Source organism: Rissa tridactyla, chromosome 18 (genome assembly GCF_028500815.1).
Source record: "Rissa tridactyla isolate bRisTri1 chromosome 18, bRisTri1.patW.cur.20221130, whole genome shotgun sequence".
Taxonomy (NCBI): domain Eukaryota; kingdom Metazoa; phylum Chordata; class Aves; order Charadriiformes; family Laridae; genus Rissa; species Rissa tridactyla.
The window spans coordinates 1,360,552-1,384,152 of record NC_071483.1 but is presented as its reverse complement, the minus strand read 5'-3'; the positions used below and the strand labels follow the sequence as shown (position 1 = coordinate 1,384,152).

Genomic DNA, 23,601 nt, shown 5'->3' with positions numbered 1-23,601 from the left:
TTCAGTTTTCTGGGAGAGAGGTTTTTATGTTTGTCTGTTTCATTGAATGGACTAGAACAACACAAAATAGAAACATTTGTGCCTAAGTAACAATAACTAAAGAAAATGACAATACCAGAAACTACTGCATTAAGCAGACAGCCATGTATCACCACTAGATGATACTGCTGAGGGGTAAGACAGTGTATATGACTTGATATTTGTTTCTTTTGAATTGTGCAGTGACCATACATCAGTGTTTGCTAAATTAGATTTCTGCTGAGAAACAAAGAGCATCAACTTAGATTTTAGGAAGCATTTCAGAAAGCAATTCTGTTCCCCTCTGAAGTATTACTTCCTTAGATATTAATATGGTGTAAATCAACAGAGTTAAAGCACTTCCTTGATTTACACCACCGTGGATCTGGCCTGGTTAGTTTAAGGAATTGGAAGTAGGTGGAAGATGATGTTTTGTACCCATTTCCTTTGCGTTTGTAATGTCAGACAATGCCTTTGTTTATTATTGAGCTTCTGACAACTTGGTGAAGGTTTGTAGTGACAGAATTTGAATGTACAAGTTTATCTGAGTCTGTCGAGCTGCTGAAATTCTATGTCAAGTGATGAAACCCAGTGCCAGGCAGGAGCTCGCAGGGTACAGCAGCCAGGGCAGCTCACTCCGGTATGTATTTGAAGGAAATAACAAAATTCTGTTGCTATGAATGTGCTTGAATGATTGAGTCTCTTTTGCGAACTGGTTTGTTGTGGTCACTGTACAGTGGCCGTCATGACTGCCAGTCACAAGACGCCGAGGACACGAGAACAGTCAATGCTACCCACACTGTAGTCGCTGGGGAGTGAAGTGGTTCAGCTCCAGAACTCGAGGAGCCGTGTTGCGTTAGACAGAGGCCTCTCTAAAGCAGGAGGGACTGACAGGAGAACTGTCCCACGCTCAGGTGTCTAAACAACTTCAGATAAACAGTGTAAATAGACCTCCCACTAGCTTCTGTCTCCAGTCATGTAGCCTGTGCCGTCAGAAGAAGTCTTGGGGACATTCTTCCAACCTTCCTCGTGGCGAGAGGCTGAAGCTTGAGGGGTCACAGTTTTTCTGCTTAAGCAGGGGGCAGCCGGAGCTGTATTCAGCTGATAGTTAATTTCTGGTTAAGTGTCCAGTCCCGTTAAGTTTTGTGGCATGTGGGTTAACCGTATATTGTAAAATGCCGCAGGCAGCCCATGTTTCTGTTAGAAATGCAGTTCTTCTCTAAGCATATTGCAAAGTAAGTATTTCATCATTTGCCTTGTGTATATGAGCCTGAAGTGAAGCTGATCAATCTGTTTACATTGTTCAAGCGATGTATATTGCACAAACCAAGTATTGTAGGTGGAGGCTGGTAAAGCTGCCTTCTAAGTTCTATCATTGAGAAAATGGTTGTGCCCCGGACGAAGATGTTTTTCTGCAAAGCCCCAAGCCCTCCCCGAGTGTTGGTTTCCTTGGGTTGTGTTTTTTTCCTCCCCCTTTGGTTGTGATCCCTTTGGAGAAAGGCTCTGTCCACCAAACAGTGCCAAGTACATTAATGCCTTTGTCCTTGTCTGGAAACTTTTAAGTGCTACTGCAATAAAATTACACTGATGCATTCATTAAAAAGATATACTCTCATAATAAACCACTTTCCAGAATTGAAAATAGCAGGTTGCATTGGCAGAATACAAGTTAGAATTAGCTCCATTCTCAGACTGGTCATCTCCATCACAAAACAGGACATGTGCCCACAAACGCATATCCACTGATGAGTTTCATGTTGGTGTTACACTGTCAGAAAGTACGAGTCCATAAATAATAATATTAGAAGCTGGAATATCTGCATCGATATTTACAGTGCCATACTGAAACTTCTGGCAGATGACATCTGATTCCTCAGCTTTGTCCCTTAGATCCCCTTCGATGACATCTGATCCCTTAGCCTTTCTCCTTTGCTGTAGCTTTTGAATAGAGTGGCAAATTGAGAGGGGGGAAATGCCCCCATTCTGGAAGGGCTGTGACTCCTCTGATACCAGGGCTGACGGTTCATCTCCAGAGGGTGTACAGAATGTGGTCCCTGGGTGCAGCTTGTCCTGTCACCGTTTCTCGTGGCCACCTGGCGTAGCCCCGTCAGAGCTGAGGTGCAGGGCAGGAGTTGGGCTGGTCCGTGGGGAAGCCGCGGCGTTCCTGTGACTCCAGTGAGGTGTGTGGAGGTGCCTCATGTCAGACTCCTGGGTTGGAGGGAGCGCTCCAGAAATCAGGGAAGAATGTTGTCCTTTGTCAAATATTCACCTGGAACTTTATAGCACAGATACTGGCATTGTCCTTTCATACCTTTCTACTTATTCATGCTCCTGGGCCAAAGGGATAAAGAGAATTGTTTTTGCAAGTCTTCAGAGGAGAAACTGTTTCCTTGTCATATACGTTAGATAAGGTTTTGTCAGTCAAGCCTGAGCTGAACTAACTCCAACCTGAAAGCAAATTACATCGTATGCATAAATTCTCATGGGCTCCCTGGATCTCTTTCCTGTGCCTGCTGACTTTTTCCAGCGATGTCCAATATAAAAGAAGTTCCCTGCTATTACAGTTGATGAAGGATATATTGCTTTCCAGATTGTCAGCTTTTGGAAAACTAATTTTTGTTTGCAGTAAACAATTTTGTTTTAGCTGTGTCCAAAGCACATCTTGGTCAGAGTCATGAACACACAAAATACTTCAGTAGATTGATTTGATGTGTCATAAAACTGTGTCCTATTTTTCTATCGGGTATTTGTTTTTCTTCAGCTAGGTTTAAGATTATGTACATATTTCTGGCCTCTGTTCTTTGTTTTAACTGCTGATTATGCGAGGCCAGCATAAATTTATATTGATCTTAAAGGTTCTTGCCTTTCGTGTGACCTTGAATTTGTTTTCTGAACTTCATGCAACATCAGTAGCTTTTACACCATCAGGAAATGGAAAGATACAGCCTCTTTAATTTCCCAATTTCCTTAAATTGTTCTGATGACATTTACTTATGATTAAAATAAAAAATGTGCGATAGAGGGAGATTCAATATCCCCACATTGCCTAATGAGTGCCAGTCTGGTTGAAGAAAGGAGGATGTGATTGAATTTTAGAGAAGTGAAGCTTATGGCTTTCTGGCAGTCTCCAAGTTATTAAACCAAACCAGGCCTAATTTTCCCACTCTGATAACGGTAATATTCCCAGTCCTGTGCAGCTTTCTGGCACCAAGTTAATGCATCCTTTTAGTGAACTCTCTGACTAAATGGGACTGAAGTGGAGGAGGGAGGTAGATTTCACTCTTGTCTGTATTACGTATTGACAGAATGCCCTGAGAGAGGCAGATGCCAGGTGCCACAGAAATGCAAAGTACTTTAGCCCGCCCTTGTTAAAGAGTGACGTGCCTAGCTCAGTTCTGGTCCCTGCTGGATTATGGGGCCGTCCTAACTCTCACTGATATAATAAACATGATACAAAAAGATTCCCTGGGTAGTAAATATGATGGACCATTTTAGATTCATAAAGGCGTGAACTTTGTCTTGTAGAGAGAAGTTCCACTAAGCATTTTTGCACCAAAGTAGGTCAATCTAATTATAATTGGTTTTAATGAGCACTATTCTGCAGTTCTTTACCTGTAGCTGGTTGGCACTCAGAAGTGCAAATGCCATTCCTGCCTTTGAAAAAAGCAACGAGAAATCAAAGAAGTAATTTTTAATCTAATTCATTTCAACTTGAAAGCCTGGGTTATCTACATAAGCAGGGGTAAACAATCCAGCATCAGTAAGAAAAGCCAGCGCGACCGCAGGCAGCAGCAATCAGCAGCTCTGGTGCTGGCCACAGGATGGATAAAGGCGAAATTCTGCTTTTGGTTTCAAAACAGTTGCCTTGCACGCTGTCTGGAATTTAGCTTTGGTGTGAAGGAGTCACTCCATTAAAGCCAGTAGGAGTCACACCAGTTTGTTTGGGGTGAATTTTTCTTTGTCCCTCAAAGACATTTGTGTAAAGTATCAGTAAAGAGAGGAAAACACTAAGGAGCATTTGTCATGTAGGCTCTTCGCAACACACGTTTACGTACCTGTTTCCCCAGAGAGAAGAAAATCTCATATATCCAGAAATTGTACATCAAGGCAGTTAATCTTTATCTTTGGGACGGAGTGTTCACAGGTACTGCTTTGGGGAAGGAAAAATGGATTTGAGGAAGGTGTTGAGTATTTAGCTGGTGGGTACAGGACTGCGCTTTTCTTCTCAGCAGATGCAGCTCTACAGCAGCTCCTTAGGAATACTGATGGGAAGACATTTGCTATGTGGTGAGCCTGCACAAGGAGCTGAAACCTTTCAGAGCTGGGTGAGAGAAAACAGAGCAGCCTGAGAAGGCTGGGTCTGGCCAGCGATTTTTTTTTTTTTTTTTTTTTTTTTTTTTTTCCTGATGCTCCCTGTCAGGCCTAACAGGGGGATGTAGCGTTACTGGTGATGGCAGCTCTGGGCCACAGTCCATATTGGTTTGCAGAGGTACAGTTTCCAGTTTGGGGTAGGCAGACCAGAGACCAAGTGGGCACGTGCTTTTCCCTTATGGCAATCTGCGTGGAAAGGCCCTGGATAAAGACCACGGGCTCTTCTCCCTGCTGGGAGGAGGTGGTTTCAATGGTGAGCAGTGGTTACCTGAAAGAATGTGGATGGGAGGAAAAAGAACTGCTATTCTGAGAAGCTGCAAAGTTTTGGGGGGTTTGGGTTTTTGTTTGTTTCAAATAACTATTCGAGAATGTTTGGTTCATTAAAGCCTTAGAATTGTGTCCTGATCTTTCTGGAGTCCAGACAACTTTAATTTCTGATCTTTTGCCATTCAGTTTTTATGGAATCTTGTCCAGACAGACTACTCATTTGGTGACTCAGTTCCTCATTATGTATTATGTCCATTACAGTTTTTGGCCTTTCAAGGTGAGGGGTGGTCTGTCTCTCTTTGTCTGCTCAGTTGAGCCCTGATCTTCTGTCCCTTAGTCAAGCGGAACTGAGGGTAAAAGGGACGATGGGCTTTGGCGTCATTATTCTGCTGTTCTGGCCTCTGAACCCTCATGCTTGAGGCACCCAGCGTGGCCAGGCACTCCTGAAACACGTTAAATCCCTAAACGCACGGTGTATAATGAAGAGTTGGACTTTGTCGTGGGCTGTGAAAGGACGTTTGAATAAGCATCTGTTTCCCAGTGACAGTCAGCAGCTGCTGTCATCCAGCTGTTATTAGCCCATTACATTTAGAGCTAGAGGGAGCGGTGCCCAAGAGATGGGTATCTGGGGTCCAAGTTCCTGCAGGGAGGACAAAGATGAATCTTCAGATTTTACCTTTATCTGTTCCCTGGGACCATGAACTGAGAAGAAATTCAGTGGAAAGAATCCTATATGATCTGTTTTGATGGTGACGATATTAAGCGTGTATCCTACACCATTTGACTTGTACTTTTGTCTTTTCTCTTGTCAGCCCAGAACTGCAGTCACGTTTTGCAGGGCCCAAATGGGACAATACAGAGTCCAGGCTTTCCATACGGATATCCAAATTATGCAAACTGCACGTGGACAATCACTGCTGAGGAGCAGAACAGGATACAGCTTGTTTTCCAGTCCTTTGCATTAGAGGAAGATTTTGATGTGTTATCTATCTACGATGGACTGCCTCAGCAGGGGAACCTGAGAACAAGGTACATTGTTCATAACAGTGATGTTTATAAACATGTTCCCATTTCTGCCACTGGGATTAAATCTGGGTTGGAGGTTTATGCTGCAATAAACTGGGAGTGCTTCTTCATGAGCCGTTCTTATAGTTGTTTTGATTTCTTATCTCTGATAAGGTTTGAAATGTTTCTCTGAATGCCTGACAGGAATGATTTATCAAGAGTCATTCTAGACATCCAGAGAAGTTAATTAGAAAATGGAGCAAGAGGAAAGCAGAGCTAATGTGCAGAGGAGCTTCCCTCAATCCAAAAGAGATTCTCTGTGTGGGAGGATGGATAATGGGTTTCAGTTTATAGCTCTGCCAAATGCTTTGTTGGGTGCATTTGGGTAATTCTCTAACTTGCAGTCTGTTCACCAGCTGGACAGGGGTGATGTTCTCTCACATCCAACTGACTGTTGGATCTTTAGGGTAAGGAGTTAATGAGTAATATAGTTTAGTATGAAGACTCTCCATGGGTTTTCATCTCTGAGACTTTCAGGTACCATCCTGGTATTAATATAAAGTTAAATGAGAGGCTGATTTTGAAAAAAAACCAAAAAAAAAACAAAAAAAAAAAACCTTATTGCTCCGGTAGCAAATGTTATATGAAATGTCAGACTTCTGCATTTGAAGGAGTCATGATCTCAGACCCTCAGATCTGAGGCAGAGATGAAATCAGCTGGGTGACTTGTGACATGATTGTTGGTCTCTGATGGGGTGTCTGATTGCAGCTGAAGTCTGACAGTAATATATTCAAAAAGTAATAGAAACAGTGGCAGTAGCCAGTGTTAGCAGTCCTAGTAAGAATGCAATAGTCATGGACATCCTGGAAATTAATTTTACTTCAAACCACTTTAGTTTAGGACAGATCCTTTGACCTCAGTGTCTTGTCTAACCCAACTGGAACATCTGACTTAAAGAATCACTGGTGCAAATCAGCTCTTTATGTAGATGATTTCAGTTATGCAAATAAATCGTATCTTCATCTTGCAACTGTGCTTGAGAATCATCTTAATTATGGGACCTCATCACTTAATCAGAAGGTAGCATAGTGCTTTGGGTATTATGTAAAGGATGCCTATGCCTGGTATAAAATTCTGCTCAGGAAACTTTGTATGGTGGGTCGTCAATGCTGCTCTTGCCCTGAGTTGCCCCTGGCAAATGGCTCTGCTCATCAGCTGTGCCAGATGCTTCCTTTTGCCCTCTAGATGTCAAGGGGAGGTTCTGCTGAAGAAGCAAAATCCAAGAATGAATTCAGAAGTAGGGTCATGGTGGAGTAAATTAGTAAGATGCTGTAGACAAGTTGCATCCAGGTATTGCTCTGAGCTACTCGTGAGCACGATACGATTATAGGTAGAGGTAACGGCAAAGGGCATCTTCCTACAGCTGACCGCAAAACTCTGAGATACAGCTTGGATACTGTCCTGATAATTTATAGCCCTGCATTTTGGGGGGAAAGTGAGGAGACAAACAAGGCCCTCCCTGTGCATCACTGGTGAGCTTCATGCACAACTTGGGTAGATTAGTTGTGGGATGAAACCAGGATCACAAAGCACTGTGAGAACATTTAATCTACAATGAGATGAGCTGTTCAGGAAATGGGATGTTTTAGTACAAAGTGAAATAAATGGGGGTGAGGGGGAAGGTATTGCGGAGGATTTCTAGAGATCTGAAAGCACTTACAGAGGACTCGCACCAATAAATGAGATATGGGCTCTTGCGTGATGGATGCTTGCATTCTTCCTCTGGATGTTTCTAGATTAGTGACTTCAAAACCTGGAACTTGCTCCTCTGTGCTGTTTGGCGCCTCACTTCTTTGTTCAGCTCATATTTTTCTATGTGTGTGTACATCAATCTCACCTCATTAAGCTCTGTAGCTGTTGCTCAACGCTGGTCTTTTTTCTTTTTTCTTCTCTCCCTTTTTTCTTTTTTTCCTGTGGCCATCAATTTTGTTTTTTTTCTTGGGCTGCTTTCCAAATGTACTCAATTCATCATAGAAGTGCACCAGTCGAAGATGGATGACCATGCGTCATTCATCAAAGCTCATGCTACCAGGAGGCGGGCCAAAATAAGCTGTAAGCAAGGGTAAAAGAAGGAGGGGGGAAGCACTCTTCTGTAGAGAGGAAGGTAACTGTTCAGTGTGTTCAAGGCTGATCAACAATAAACAGGGAACTGCATCTCTGCCTCTTCCACTCCTGCGCTTACATTGTTGAACATCACTGATTTATTTCAGGAGGTCATGCCTGTTTTGCTGAGGGAAGAGAACGATCTTGGTGTACATTGAGTGCCTTAACCTGTTGATGACACTTTCTTACACTGAGGGATGGAGAAGGGTTAGTCTTCTCAAAACCCTGCTGTTCCATTTAAGCCATCTATTCCTAAGAGCTTCCCTGGCCTGATGTGTCACAGTGTCATGTCTGTGTGCATTTCTGAGAAGGGGTTAATAATTGCGTTCGCCGTGTGCTGGCAAACACCCTGTTGTCTTGCAATTTAATGTGGTGTGAAAGTTCCCTAATAGAATAAGAGCAGGCTTAATCCGATGAGACATTTCCTAATAAACTGCTTTACTGTATATTAGGGAATTTGCGTTGTGCGTTTGTGATGAGTATGTGAATATTAAATGTGTTTCAGTGTCTTAATTTAGACATCCAGGGCTGTTGTCATTTTTCAGTCCATGACTTAGCTTTGTTTGCTAAAACCAGAGCTTGTTTCCGAGTCCTTGCTCCTTTAGCTTCTCTCCAGTAATTTGCTTTTTCCCGACACCGTACACTAGCTTTCAGCAGGGACCACTGTAACAGGATCTGCTTTGAAATCTGAGAACGACAACGCCTGCAGATTTTTCTCTCCCTTGACTTGAGTAGGAGAGCTGTGTGTTTTTCGCAGCTCAGATGAGGTTTGTAACTTCCCCTCGGTGCCTGTACATGGCTTCCCTTCTCTTGAGCAGTGTTTGTGCTCGTTACACCAGACCAAACTCTCCCAGATGCCCATCCTTCAAGTTCCTAACTACTCTGAACTGCCAGTGGGATCAGAGGGATGCATGTGGAGACCTGATCTGAAAGCTGCAGTTACTCACGAATAGTCTTTCTTGCAAATTCCCATTGTGCTTTGCTGATTGTGTCATTGTTAGGAGGAGGCTCCAATCAGGTTAGTTCCCTGATTGCTTTCCTGCCATGCTGGGCTTCGAAGCTCAGCAGAGACCTGACTAAAATTTGAATATTTGGAGTTATTTATGGATCGAAGATTGCTATGGGAGTTGGGAGACTCTTCGCACCTTTTCATGTCAGACTGTTGTTATGTGACATAACTAGACAGTAGTTAGCAAGAAAAAAATGTAGCTAAGAATGGAAGCCACATGATATCTTCAAGCTTTTTCATCTGCTGCTGATAACTTGCAGGATGCTTTTAATGTGAGGATCTTAAATTAGTTGCTAATTTCCTTACTTGAAGTTTGAGGCTTGCAGTCAGATCCAGGGGAAATATATTTACAATATATCTGATAAGTCAGTAATTTCAGATACCTAATTCTGTTTTCCTGAAGGGAGCCACTGAATTTACACTCAAACCAGGACTTGTCAATTTAGAAAATCAGATTTACTTTTTTCCTTCCAACGATGTTTAAAACTACTTTGGAAAGCCCAAGGGGCAGAATATGCCATCTTTTTTACCTGAGACTGCTCACTTGCATACGTGCTGAACAATGCTGGGGAACCTCTTCTGATCTTACAGCCCATGGGCTTTCCTTCCCCTGTGACACGGGTAGGTGCCTCCCTCGTCTTCTGGTCTGCTTTCCCTGTTCAAAGGAGAGGTTTCAATGGTACTGAATTTATTTGGCTAAGAAAGTGTTTGTTCGAGCCACTGTATCTAGAAAAATAAGCATGGTGTCTTCTGCTAAAGTTTAGAGATACTTGTCCTCCTTCCTGACAAATGGCCAGAGAGTTAGGAGAGCATTGCCATCGATGTGCTGTGTATGCAGCTAGAATCCATATGATCTCTCTGGCCATATTTAATTGACTGAAAGATTAAGTATTTTGTTTGAACTTAAAATTCTGTGATACTAGTGATAAGAGTTGAATTATCTACTTGGGGTGACCTATTTACAGATACAACAGAAATACCTGTATCTTGCCTGTTTTTCCTTGATAACCTTTTAATTACTCTTTGAAAATTGGACTGAGTGACTGGTACTTAATTACTAATCAGGAGAACAAAGCTTTTGATCTTAAAAACAATGGAAGGGAGGAGGAGACACAGGGAATAGTGAAGGAGAGTATTCCCCCCACGTGCCATATGCTCTTGCTTGCAGAGATGCAAACCCGGGTTAAAATAACACCGGGGTTCTGGCTTCACAGGTACTGGGTTCTGGATTTGCTGGCGTTCAGTACTGTTAAAGGAATTCCTGGAGAAATAGTGTTTGCCATTTGGTAATACACAGAACTTACATTAGGATTTTGTGTTGAGTCACCTTTGGTCCTGTGATCTATTCCGTGTAGCTACCTCGTGTCTCCAAGGTGACTACAGTTCTTTTTACTAAGGATAAAGATAAATAAAATGGAGGGCCAGCTAAATCCTTTTGTCATCTTTAGTGAAGTTCAGAATCATACCTCCTTTTTGCCTTAGCAGAGTCTTTTGTCACTTCACATTAACTCCATGGGGGGGGAAAAAAACAAACCAACAAAAAAACCCCAGTTAAATTTCTCTGCTTTGCAGAATAAAATACACTCTTTTTTTTTCCTGAGAAGATACTTGCTTGAGCTGCTCCAGCAGCATTACAGCCTTTTGCCAGTGGCCTCGTCATATTGTTCTGGGGAAGTGCTGAATATTTAAACTTCATCTGTGAGATAACTGATGGAACGAGATCTGGAAGTCCAGGAAACTTAATGGAGTTAATGCAACTGCATCTAGGGCTGTTCAGTTTTGAGATACTCTGTTCACTTTCCCGTATTTATTAGGAGTGTGTGCATCAGGATGAGTGATGAAAGCTGATGATTAAATTGGGGTGGGAGCTCTTTCTCTGCTGCCATGCTGAATGGAACAGGCTTGGGCGGAGGCCTGGCTCTGATTTGGCCCGTTAATGGATGGGGAGGTGAGGGGATGGAGTAATTCTGGTCCTGGGTAAAGGAGCTGCTCTCAAGACATTGCTCGTCTTGTAGGAACACAACTTGTCTGCAGCAAGGGCTGCCACTGTGGCGTGGCCTGTACCGTATCTGGTAAAATAGGATCTTGTTGACAGTTGGAAGCTTTTATTCGTGGCCACTGAATAAAATACTAATTGAGGAAGTCGTTTCCTGGCTGGCTGTAGTTCTGTATTTTGTCTGTTGGACTACAGAATTTCTTCCAGGTATGGCTCTCCCTGCTGTGGTTAGCACAGGCGGTTGGTTGTGTTTGGCCCTTAAGGTGTTGCTGTTACTGAAATAATATTTAGTTTTTAAAATCGTTTTTGTTTTCCCTCTAAACTGCTGATTAACCAAGTTCACAGGTAAAATCTACTAGCAAACCTTGACAATGCATCTTGCTTCATATTGAGGTATGCAAGTGTATTAAATGTAGAAAGATTTTCTGTAATTGGACAGCATCTAATAGATTTTAATTAAGACTCTGCAGTGGAACAGTCTGCTTTTGATAGATCTGTGAGCACTGAATACCATTAGTCATTTGAGTAGTATGTGGAAATTCTAGGGAGGATCATGGTGTCCTTAGTCTTCCATGCCCAGGTTGAGGCAACTCTTGAAAGCCCCCTGTTCCTCTGGTGTTGAGTGATGGACGGAGGGGGGGAAATGCCGGTGGAGTGCCCTGCTGTAGGACACTGCTGATGGCTTTCGCCGGTGAAGTGCAACATGCCGGACACTGAGACAGCAGATGGGGTTTTTATTGGACTCTGCCGTTAACCTCTTGTTGCAGAATGTGTTACACTTCCTCAGCTTTTCCTCTTGCAGGTCATCTGCATTGTCTGACAGCGCAGGGCTTTGCTGTTGGTAATGCCAAGTAATTGCTGAAGCCCAGGATCTTACGTTCTTCTCTAGACTCCTCTCGCTGATGTTTGGTTATACTTCAGGTGGACTTTTAATGCAGTGACTGCAAGGCTTTTAGGCAGCAGTAGAGCACTGTGAAGTCTGAAGGTGATATGATGTGTGGTCACTGTAGACCCTGCGGTGCCCATGTCTACGGTTTTCCCGGTAAACTACGTCTGCGTGATTGGAGCTCTGACGGCTTTCGTGGGGTTGCTCCTTTCCTTACCAGAGATGGCTAATGGTAAAGACAATAGCTGTTATGCGCAGAGCAAGTTTATCATCTTTTTATGCCTGTATGTATGTGGTGTTTAAAATGATAGTCATGGATATTTTTAGTCAATCCTGTCGTTTCTTTTAGACAGAGCTTCTTTTGTTCTTTTAGCAGGAGCGGGCAATTTCCAAAACCAGTGGGTGAGCTTTTGGGGTTAGAGCAAGTGAGATTAGATTTTTTTTTAGCAGTGGAGGGAGAGAAATTGAATTAACCCATAGCCCTTGCGTGGTGCTTCTCATTTTTAGATTACAAAGCGCTTTGTGAAGGAACAGGTCTACTGTACTGTCACAGAGGAAGGGAGAAAGCAGCCCGGGGAAGTTCAGTGAGTTGCCTCAGGCAGCACAGTGAGTTATTAGCTCTTAGCTATTAGTTATTGAACGCCCGTTGCCCAGTTGCTGTGTTCCTGCAGAACTGTACGATGAGAGGGTGACTACTCCACTCCTGCTTGCGTAAGAACCTGTACAAAAAGTCTCTTGACATTATTAGTACAGAATCAGGTCTTCAAAAATAATGTCACTTTCAGTCAATAAATATTGACATCAGTTAGCAGCAAGATGGGCACTTTCTTCACTGATAATTAGTGTGGGTCTCCCAAGGAGAGGACACTGTGGGCAGTGACGGGTGCTTGGGGGTGGCGGTGGAAGCAGTGCTGGTGGAGCACTGAGGGGGGGCTGGTGTCCCTCAGGAGCAGAGGTCAGGTGTACGTCTTAGTCCTGTTCTGAGCCCCGCCGCTGCTCTGCTCAGAGGCGTTAGCTAAGTTCCTTATCTCAGTTTTCCCATCCGTAGAGTGACAACCTGTTTAATTTTTGCAAGTTAAACTTGTAAAATGGTTAAAAGCCCCCATCTGGAGGGTCTGTATTCTAGGGTGGGGAGAGAGAATCCAAGTACAGACCAGGTGAAGTTCACAGCCAGGCCTTTTAATCCCATTTCCTGAAGGGAGTGAAAATGCAGGCACTCCATGTTCTTTTGAATGCAGTGAATGTTTAGGTCAAGAAGGTCTGGATTCTATAAGGTCTGACCTTGAGAGTGTCTCAGGCACAGCACCTCTTTCGACAGCGTAGATTTCCCTTTTATCAAAACTAATGAAAGTCTACAGGAGATGATACAGTCTTACTAGATCGTTGAAGATGCAACGGGATTGTGGAGTGCTTATTACTTGCAGGCTCAAATAGAACATTGACAAGTCTTCAGTGCCCATTGACTCCAATTCATTATGCCCCTGTTGGGTGGCAGAGGGTGGCCCAGCTCCTTTTAGACTATTCTGAATTGGATTTTTGTGTGCTGCAAGAGCAACTGCTGACATCTGGTCCTTTTTCTTAATAAAGACTGTAATTGTCTGTTTGTGATTTCGTAGCTGTTTGGAAAACATAAAGGCCTCTGCTGTCCAAAGATGCAATAATTGTCCTTACATCTTTAGCAATTTTTATAATATTTAGGCTTGCAGCCGATTAGAGCTGCTACAGTGGAATAAAAGGTTTAGGAAGGAGATGAATATTTTCATCTTAACTGTGCTGTAGCTCATGTTGTCACTGATCGGTGTGCAAATTGAAGTGTGAAATGCTGCTGTTCTAGCATTTTTATAGAATATTTTCTTAGCTGTTGAAGTTGGGACCTTTAGTTGTCCAGGTGCGTGGCAAGACATCCTCTCTCACTCCAGTTGTTCCCAGTTTGTGTGTGTGTGGCAGAGGGAGGAGTATGGGAACAGAAAGAAGTGATTAGCACCGGGGCAAGCAGTAGCTCTGATGCTGTTGGATTTGAACCCAGGGCTTTTCACCTCAAGTTACGGGGCTCTCCTGCTAAACGTCAGCAGTTAGCAACACTTCCATCCTGTTTCTCACAATATTCAGCATTCACACGAGGTGCAAGTGAATAGAGAGTTAGATATGACATGAATCAATATTACAGCCTTTTTGGATAAATCTTCATTGGCAGGAACAATGAGATTGGTTTCAGGTTTTTCATCATGCAACGTATCTTCTAAAAATCAAATTTCTTAATAACCTACTTTGAGTGCATTCGCTACAAAGGACGACTTGCATTGTTTATTTGTTCTATTTCTGTGCTTCTTTTTAACTCTTAGCTTTATAGAAAGTAAACTTCCAGTGCTCCTTCTCATCTGTTGTCAACAGATTTTGTTTTATTGTGTGTTACTGTAAATTAATCTTAAGCAATCAGTGTAGGCATACCTGTATGAGGTGGGAAGCGATACTGCAGTTGATGTGGAAATCCCCCGGGTGGATTGAAGCTGGCTGTCCCGGGATGGTGTGGGCAGAACAGTGCTTGCCTGATGCTGTGGCTTAATAGTTACTTGGGGGAAGTAAAGATTCTTTCAATGATCATGACTAGTTCAAATCCTGAGGGGTTTTTATGCATAAAGAGTGAAAGGGATGCACAGACTTGGCACATGAGACCTGGATTCACTCTGCGTGTCAGCTTTGGCTCTTTACAGTTGTATGGCTTTAGCTTCTTGAGATTCAGATGGAGAAAACAGGAGGAACGGGGATGTATATGTAGTAAGCACATATATTAACAAAGCCATAATTAAAGTTTTTGCTTGACTGTGTCACCTACAACAGCATTTGAAACTAATGGTCGTTTATGTTTTCAGTCCCACAGTACCTGTTTGCCACAAATCTAATGCTCGGTGCTTTTCACCTGGGATTCTCCCTAAGTTCTCACCGAGGCTTCTAAGCATCCGTGCAAGGCTTGTGGGTGGTCAGCATTGGGTACGGCGGGGACTGGGGTGCGGGAGGAACGGGGGGTTCAGACTGCAGATCAGTGGCACACCTGAGAGCGTAGCCATGGAGTCGAGACTTCCAGCAGTGCGGTTTCAAAAAGCTGCTTCTCAGCTGAACGAGCTCCAACGAGTTAGGAATGGTATGGCTGTTCAGAATGCTGCTGACCTGAGAACTTGGGTGTTTACTCTGCCTTTCTTGCACTGTAGCTGGTTTGAACGTTCATATCTGTTTAAATGTGAAGTTCTTTAAGGCTGGAGGGTGCTGGTTTTGCGCTGCGTGCAGCAGAAGAGTTGGGGTGACTGAAGGGCTGGTGTGGATATTGGGGTAGTCGCAACACCTCCACTATGGTAACGCCGCCTTGTTGTTCACCAGCTGCATTGTGGTTAGCAATAAGCCTTGTGTAATTTGCAGGGGGTTCCGAAAACTTATTTTTCCCATTTACTAGATTTCACACTCCTGATGACTTTTTTTTTTTGAAGAAAGCCGGAAATAACCTAAAACTGCCAAGTTTTGAATTGACACCGCTGAGCCTTACTTGGTTTATATCCAAACTTGTCTTTGTTTACCCAGAATATCAGCACAGATTTGCCAAGAGGTTACTAAAATTTGGTGAACCTTTCTGTGAATTTGTGGGTTTTTTTCTGTTTGTAATAAAAAGACGGAAAATATAGATGCCAAAGTTTGTCAGAGGTCTACTTGCATCTCACTGCTACCTGAGAAAGCACAGGAAAAATGAGCATGGAAGGGACATAATAAAATAAATCCGAGTCCATGGTCTTCCTACTCTATTGTGTTGGATGGAAAATTAAATTTTTTCAAATTTGATGCTTAGTACCTTTTCCCAGCTGGAGCCATGAAGGCCTTATCTATTCGAGATGGCTGTGCAGGCTTTAGGCTCTATAAATGACACTTTTCTAGTGGGAATTGACCCAAACACCATTTTAAACAAGCAAAGAAATCCATCCAAGATGGAATTCGAGCCCTGGGACTGTCCCTGGAGGAGGCCGTGTTAGTTAATGAAGCCTTCGTTAGTGTCAGAGGTAGGCAAAGGGCTCCTGGGGCTTGATGAATTGTACTTGGCTTGGAGGAGGGAAGAAAGCGGAGCTGATTCCGAAGTCACCTGGCTCATGGGCTCGGGATGTCTGATGTTAGATCGAGAAATGTTTGCAAAGTGCTAGATTAACTTTTTTGGAAAAAAATGTAGGTGTAGTATATGTCATTGTGAGCGAGTTTAAGGGATAGAGAAAGCTTTTTTTCCCTAACGTTTGTTACTGTCTTGGTAAGAAAAATATATAGTAAAGTAGGTCAGAGCCAAGGAATTATGTTATTTTAAAAGCAACTTTTAATTATCAAGCAACGGGGCAGAGGGGATGGCTGGAAAGTAGTATGGAATAAAATGGGACATGTGGTGTTGGCCGGCAGCAAAGTAGCTTGGAGTTGCTTGGTGAAATATGAAGAGAGACTGTACAAGGAGTTAGCGCTGCATGCAACTGCCTCCGAAGATATTTGTTCATGATCTGTTTGTAGCTTGACTCAAAAATAAAAGCAGCTTGGTTTTGAGCATAAATCATTCCAACAAGTTGAGTAAATCTACACGTAAGCTGTCTTTCCACTGTCATTACAGTATCCCTTTAAACTGGCTGAGATTTTTTTTTTTTTGGTCCAGAGCATCATTTCAGCCTTGCAGGGATCAAAATTAAAGGACAACTGTCTAAGTAGCACCAGTAAGTTCTGCCTTGCAGCCAGAAGTGACTTTTACATGTCTGCAGCACGCCAAGAGCTGGAAGTGTTCTCAGATTATGCTCTGCTTGTTTTATTGATGATTAATGAGAATGCTTTATGGTATCAGTTACTCTGTCAGTGTTGGGTTGGGTTTGTTTTTTGTTTGTTTTTGTTTGTTTTTAAATCAAGCTAACATCTCATTGTAACTGCTTGTTTCTTTATTAAAGCAATACAGAGAGGGAGGAACACTAACAACCACTGGGGAAAAAACTCTGAACCAGACAAGGCTGAGGAAGTGCTCGCAGTCAGCTCTCCTCAGTGCGTGTCCTTCATCCACGCTCACTGAAAATGGGGGAAAAGATGTGCGCAGTTCTTCGGGCTGAAAGTAGGACTGGGAGGAGGTGGCTGTGGGAGCCCAAAGGACACTGGAGCAGGTTACTGGGGACAGCAGAGCGGTGGCCCTCCTCGGGGGGCCTCCATGGAAAGCCCACCTGGAGACAGGGCTGGCACTGGACCCTGCAGACAATGATAGGTGAGAAACACAGACCTGTCAGGTTCAGTTTTACTGCACGTATTGAAGTCCTTGTGCCTTGGGCATCTACGTGTCGCGCTTTCGCCGGCTTTGTAAAGTAGCATCTGAAATGCACGGTGATTCTCTTGGGCTTTGGTCCATGATTTGGAGGAGACAACTCCTTCAGGATGAAAGATGATTTCTAAAACTAAGATATTAATAGGAACGACAAGATGGGTTTTTTTTCCCCCCATAGGCTGCTTTACCCTACACCCACCGGCAACTGTATCTTTAAAGAAAAAAAATCTGCTACCTGTAGTGAGATCTGAGGTGGGATGGATTGCTGTGGATAAATTCCCTGATCTATTGCGTTTACTCTCTTATTCTTGGCATACGTTCCACAAAGCAGCCCTGAGGAGGACATCTGTGAGTGACCACTGATTTTTGCATGTGGCTGCGTTTCCAGTTTCCACTAAGACTTGAATTTTTAAACGTACATGTGGATTTCTGGCATTCTCCCTGCAGCAGCTGGAGTACAATGCTTTCATATCCTTTCCATCAAGACTGAGAAAGATGCAAATGTTAATTAATATCACTCATATCCATTTTTCTGAGAAAAGATTAAACATTTATTTAGCCTCTCAATGAAGCTAGTGAGCTTCCTCGCTTCTGTGTGCACATAAGCCAGCTGTCTAGCTGAATAAGCCACGTAAAACTTGATTCAAAGTCAATTGGAAGTTATTGGGCTCTTCCTCTTGGCCCCTGTTGGTAATGGCTTAGTTGAATACTTCATGAACACACCTTTCAGAAATGGTTGACTGCTGCCCTCTTAGCTGGGCACACAGTGTGAAGGGGGACTCCCCTGCTCCTTCCAGGCTGTTTTCCAAAGGCACCCCAAAGGGCAGCTCCCACTCGGAGCTGCTTCCGCAGCACAGTCCCTTACACCTGAGTTAGCTTGAGTATTGTCCTGGGATAGCGCGGGGGTGTCAGAGTGGCACCTACGGAGCCGTGTCATTTAAACTCTAGATAGTGAAGAGAGTGGTTCATTTGGTGGGAAATTTTCTTTAATAGGTGCCTTTAAATTACATGCAGGAAAAAATCACTGAAGTATGGTGTAGTGTAATTTAATGCTGGGTTAAACGATGCAATCCAATGCGTTTTCATTAGATGTTCTGAGACACTTCTCCAGCATTTATGCTTTAAAGGCTGTTGGATTGCCAGCTGCAATAACTATTTTGATTGCAGCCTGAGCTGATGGTGGGCATCCTACCAGAAAAATAATGTGCTCTGTTTTAATTATGGCACCTGCACTCCAAAACGGGAGCCTGCGTCACAGTATATGATACAGTTGTGCTTGATACAGGGGAGGAGTGTAATATGCAACAGATGGAGGTGAGAGCGCTTGCAAAGGGGCTGAGATGTGGACTGTCCTGGCTGACCGTTCTTTTCTGAGGGCAAAAGAAATGTTCACTTGTGGGTTGAACCTGCTGAGCAGAGCAGTCAGTGGGTCTTTGTCTGGTGCTTGACTCCTTTCACAGGCGCATGGGACAGTCTTCCACGCAGGAAGGACTTTGTGGCACTAGGGAAGATGGTGGTCCATCACAGAGGCAAGGCAGTGGGCTCCCCGAGGAGCGGGGAGCTCGCACCCAGAGCCCAGTGTACGGCAGGCGCTGGTGTGCAGAGGGGTTGGTGCATGTGGCGCTACAGGGGAGCCTGTACGGGGGTGGTGGTTACAACCGCAACGAGGTCTTACTGACATCGGTTCTCCTGTGGAGCAGACCTTGCTGTTCTGCTGCAAATGGGGAGTCATGCGCCAGAAACATTTGCGATGTTGGTGGCAAACCCGAGGGCAAAGAATGAAGAAGGATGCAAATAGAGTAGAGGATTTCTGTGTTAATTTGTTTTGGTATATTGATTTTTGCTGTACTGTGAAGCAAGGGCAGGCTTATGAAGTGGTATTTCTGGCACTGGTTTAGTTTGGTTCCTCACAGTAGGAGCAGAATTAAGCCAATGAAAAACACATTGAAAATCTCACACAATCAGTGTTGGCTCCAAGCAACTTAAGGGGATAATCACTCAATAATCCATTTGGCCAGAGGTACAGAAGAAATGGAAGATGATTATTCATGCTGTTATTACCGCCCTCACCTTCTTGTTATGGCCCTTAATAAAAACAAGGAACAGAGTTTGCTGCTTTTCTTTCTCATTAGCGTATATATATTTTTTATTGCTACACTAAATAACAGTGATGTCAGGATTACTGTTTCAGGCGTGAGGCCATTGGGGAATGATTTCATATTCTGTCTGCCATCATGTTGATCCCCATGCATTAAATTTGCCTGGGCTGCAGATTTAGGGAGGAAGGCACGAGGACAGTTCAGCAGCCAGGTCAAAACAAGGCAGGGTGTCCTGCCAAGCTTGGCTGTTTCTGGGTCTTTGGAACGGGAGCAATGAGGTTTTACAGGAGGGATTTGAGCATGAGCCTTGTTAAATCATTGTTTCTTCAAGAGGATATTGCCTGTGCTCTTGCTTGGAGGAGATGAGGACATCAGAAGAAGAAAAATTTTCAATTGTGTGCGTTGGTTGAAGGCTTAAGAGGAGGGATAACTTTTATTTTGACTGCAGCCGCTTCCCAGTGAGGAATCGAGGAATTTCATCTCATTTCTAGTGCAGGTTTTCACTGCAGGAGGTGATAAGGAAATTAGTGGCATAGAGGGTAGGAGTTGCTGTATGGGTATTTTTCTTGCTGAAGCAGTGTCCTGCTTCCTTCCGAATGAGTTTAGTTCTAGCACTAATGGGGACACTTTTCATCTTTTGCGGGCAGAAAGGCTGTTTGATCTGACAGGGAAGGCAGAGTTTGGTCACCTTTTGAGCTGTCAGGCAGCCCATTTTGTTCTGCTTGCTCCAGGGACACTGGACAGACACAAATGACCACGTGAAGTTAAGGGCCTGGGGAAATGGTTGGGTTTATTAATTTTTAGAGATTCAGGGAGCCCAGAGGTTCCCATGAAAATTGTCTCTTCAGTCAATGTAGAATCTGTAGAAAGGCTGAGAACAAACTCTCAGTTACAATTTCATGCCCTTATGCACAGGCCATCCTTTTCTTTTAAGGCCCTGTAACTAGAAAATAGGAATACATGCTTAAGGGCAGTGTTGTTTCAGGTAGCACTTAATTCCCCTTGACTCCTATGGGACACGTGCTCTTCCGTACAGGTAAGCAGACACGGAGATCTTGCCCTGAATTAAAAGCAACCTCTGCAAAGTGGGGTCCTCCTAGTACATAGATTGCGAACAGAATCCATGATGCAAAATGTTTAGTTCAGAGACAATGCATCTACTTTGGATGTAAAAAGCACAGACTGCCATTAACTCATTCCTAGATAATGATAAAAATCACTGTGCGGTGATTACAGGAAGAAAAATTGACAGGTTCTGCCGTCCATTCTCTGTTTTTATTAAAACTGGTCCATGCATTTCCTGGATTTTTTGAGTGCATGAAGGTTTTAATAAGCCATTTTAATTAAACTGCAAAACAAATTAATAAAAACTATGGCAGTCTTCCTCAGTTCTCTGTATGGTAAAACTATCTTGAGCCCTTAAAAATTCCAGAAGCTTTTATTTTTAATAAACAGGAGCAGTTGTTCTTCCAGCTTGTACAGACAGTGGATTTTATGCGGAGAGCAGGCAAGTACTTCTTTGCTGACATTAAAACTTGAGTGCCATCATTGGCTGGCGACTGCGTGAACTTTGCCAATAACTGGAAATTTTGCTTTAATAAGGTTCTCGGGCAGAGTGTGTCAGCTTTCATTAGTGTTCAATCTGTTTGAAATAATATTTAGGTTTACTAAATTAGGGCCAGAGCAAGAACAGTGGGAAAGTTCAGCCGCTCTCTGGAAGTTACCAGGGGGCTGGTGGCAGCTTTAGGGAGAAATTGCTTGGGCTGGGAATTGAGTGTACTGGTACCTGAGCCCATGGTCAGAGGATGGTGGCCCCCAAAATGAAGGAGCTGGTTTTGTTCTATGTGTGCTTTTTTTTTTTGTATTCTGTGTAATATATCAGGAGAGGGAGATCAAATATATACTTACAGGTATTTCTTAAGGGGTCAAAGCACTTTGTATCATGCGTGATCTTTTGTCCTTTAAGACAAGCTGCTCTATGAAAAGATGTGGGATAAAACTCTGAGTATGTGTGTAAGAAGCTTTTAACTTTCTTTTTTACCGCAGACTGTTTATCTCGTGCTACTTGTGTCCCTGTGACCCAGCTTGAGTACTCTTGATCCCGACTGATACCGTGTGGCGGCAATTCCTTCACTCACCGCTGCTGCGGTTCTGTGAAAGTCTGGTTTTAGGAGAGTCGTCAGGCAACGGGGATGGCACCCGAATGTCTGTCCTTGATAATGGCAGGCAGGAATCTAATAGGAGATCGCCTGAAAACAAATGTTCCTTTTGTAAATGAGTTATGTAAATCACCTTAGCGAAGCGTAAGGAGAAAGCTTATAAGTTATAAACCTGTAATTGCTTGTGAGAAATGTACGTTAGCTGTTCTTGGGCTGTGTCAGTACAGTGTCAGGGATTTAGTGTTTGGGATCTGGTAATGCCAGTTTAAAATCATTACCAAACAGACTTTTTTGATAAAATTAACAGTTGTCACTTAGTTCTAAGTCTGCGAGAAAAGCGGGTGGGAGGGAAAGACGCCTGGGCTATGGGTCTGTGGTCTATTCACTGGACTGGTCACCTTTTTATATGGTTCTTTCTCTGACTTGTGGCCATGTGTCTGTGGGCCCTGGTTTCCTCAGGGAGTAGAGAGATGTTAACCATCACAATCTTCACTGTGGCGCATATTAGATATTAGGATGGAGGGTGAGAAGTGCTGTCCTTGGGATTGTTCTTGTAGGAACAGTCAGGAGAAGGTTGGGGAGGATTCCTAGAAACCTCAAACCTTATCCATTAAAAAGTACACAACAAATATTTTGAAGAGAGCCACCCTGATGGGCTTTAATTGGTAACATCAGTTTTTTGCTTGTTCTCTTATGCTATTTTAGTTTGTACTCAATTTAATGTAGCTAATATAGTACTTCAGACCCTTATCTAATATTTTTACTCCAAAGTTGTCAAAATGTGTTATAAGCATTATTGAATAATGTGTCGGGCTCATTCAGCAACCTTAAACGTTGCTCCCGTTCCACGGATGGGGAAGGTTGTTCCGAAGGGCTCAGTGACTGCTCTGAGATTTCAGAGCCGGGGTTAACAGCGTGCTGCAGATGTTGGTAGTGAACATGGTGTGAAGCGGATAGAGTGGTTTAAAAGACAGTCAAGGAAGAAATACATTCATAGTTGTTCTGGTAAGCCAGAAGGTGTTAAAAGCCCAGGACGGGTTTGCCGGGCGCTTGTGGAAGAGCTGTGGGTCTGAAGCAGTCCCAGGCTGTCTGCAGCTCTCAGCCCCCGCTCCAGGCGGTGGCTATCTGCCGCTCTCCCGTTTGCTCCCAGGTCAAAGGCAGAAATGGTGAGTGTAACCTTCCTCTTGATTTCTTCCAGGTTAACGGGTTTCCAGCTGCCTGCTCCTATTGTGAGTACAGGGGTTGTGCTGTCCTTGTGGCTTGTGAGTGATTATGCGGTCAGTGCTCAAGGCTTCCAGGCAAACTATGAAGGTAAGTCTGCCCAGTGCAGTAATTATCTTGAATTGTATCCGCATTTGGTTTATGGTAGGATGTGAAACTGAGATGCAGAGTTCATACCAGGAAATGTACATATGCAGACACTTAATCCAAGACAGAAGTGTCTGGTTCTTAAGTAATTTTATCCTTTTTTTTCAGAATTCAAATTGCTGATTCCTTTCAAGTGTAATGTATTTTTTCCCCCTCAACATCTGCGCTCAAAACATTTTCAGAAGCTTACTCTAACGGCAAAGCTAGAATGACTGAGAAGGAAGGGTAACGTGGGGTTTGACAGTGGAATCTCCAAGGTTCCAGCAAGCGCAGTGCCCCGTGCAGCCGCTCTTAGCCACAGCCACGGCAGTGGGAACGCAGGGCGGCGCGACCAGTGCTGGGACATCACTGCGTTCTGCCTTCACATTCCCTTCACGTACATATCACCTTTCTTTTCCCTGCACCTTCCTCCCCAAGTATTTAAATTCCTGTGTATCTTGTCATAAAAATGTCCAGTGTTTGGTGGTTGTGGGGGTAAAGGATTGTATGTGAAGGCTTGGTAGCTTCAGAAAACGTTGGCTCTTTAACACTGGAAGTCATCAGAGCTGTGACAGACGGTAATAGCAGGAGGTGGGTGTTTGTAATACGAGCTGGTGCTGCTGGGTAAATGACAGATCAACTATTTTAAAATTTGAGTTACATTTGCGTTGATTATTGAGCCTAGAATGTTGTTTCTATCTCTGTAAATGTTTTTCTTTGGAGTCCTTAGAAGTTCTCAGCCTTAATGATAATTTTTGGTAATGAGTCCTACCGGACAATTACCCAATACATTAAACCAAGCAGATGCCTTCATTTAGTTGATATTGTAGTCTCTTAGCATTTTCTGCACTTGACGATTGTTCAGGGGAAATCTGTTTAAATACCCTTTAATTTCTGATTAAAACCTTTGCTCTGCCTCGAGGCGGCAGTGGCGCTGAGACGTTTTTATTATTCTGGAAGCGATCGGTG

The 23,601-nt window shown here is 43.5% G+C and overlaps 1 protein-coding gene across 1 annotated transcript in view; it reads left to right on the top strand.

Annotated features, from left to right (window-relative positions):
• The window catches only part of CSMD2 (CUB and Sushi multiple domains 2), a 293,220-nt gene that overhangs the window by 21,620 nt on the left and 247,999 nt on the right, over positions 1–23,601 (top strand). The window contains exons 2-3 of the mRNA XM_054223614.1: positions 5,469–5,685; positions 22,484–22,596. Coding sequence (XP_054079589.1) covers positions 5,469–5,685; positions 22,484–22,596 — 330 coding nt within the window. The remainder of the gene's footprint in view (positions 1–5,468; positions 5,686–22,483; positions 22,597–23,601) is intronic.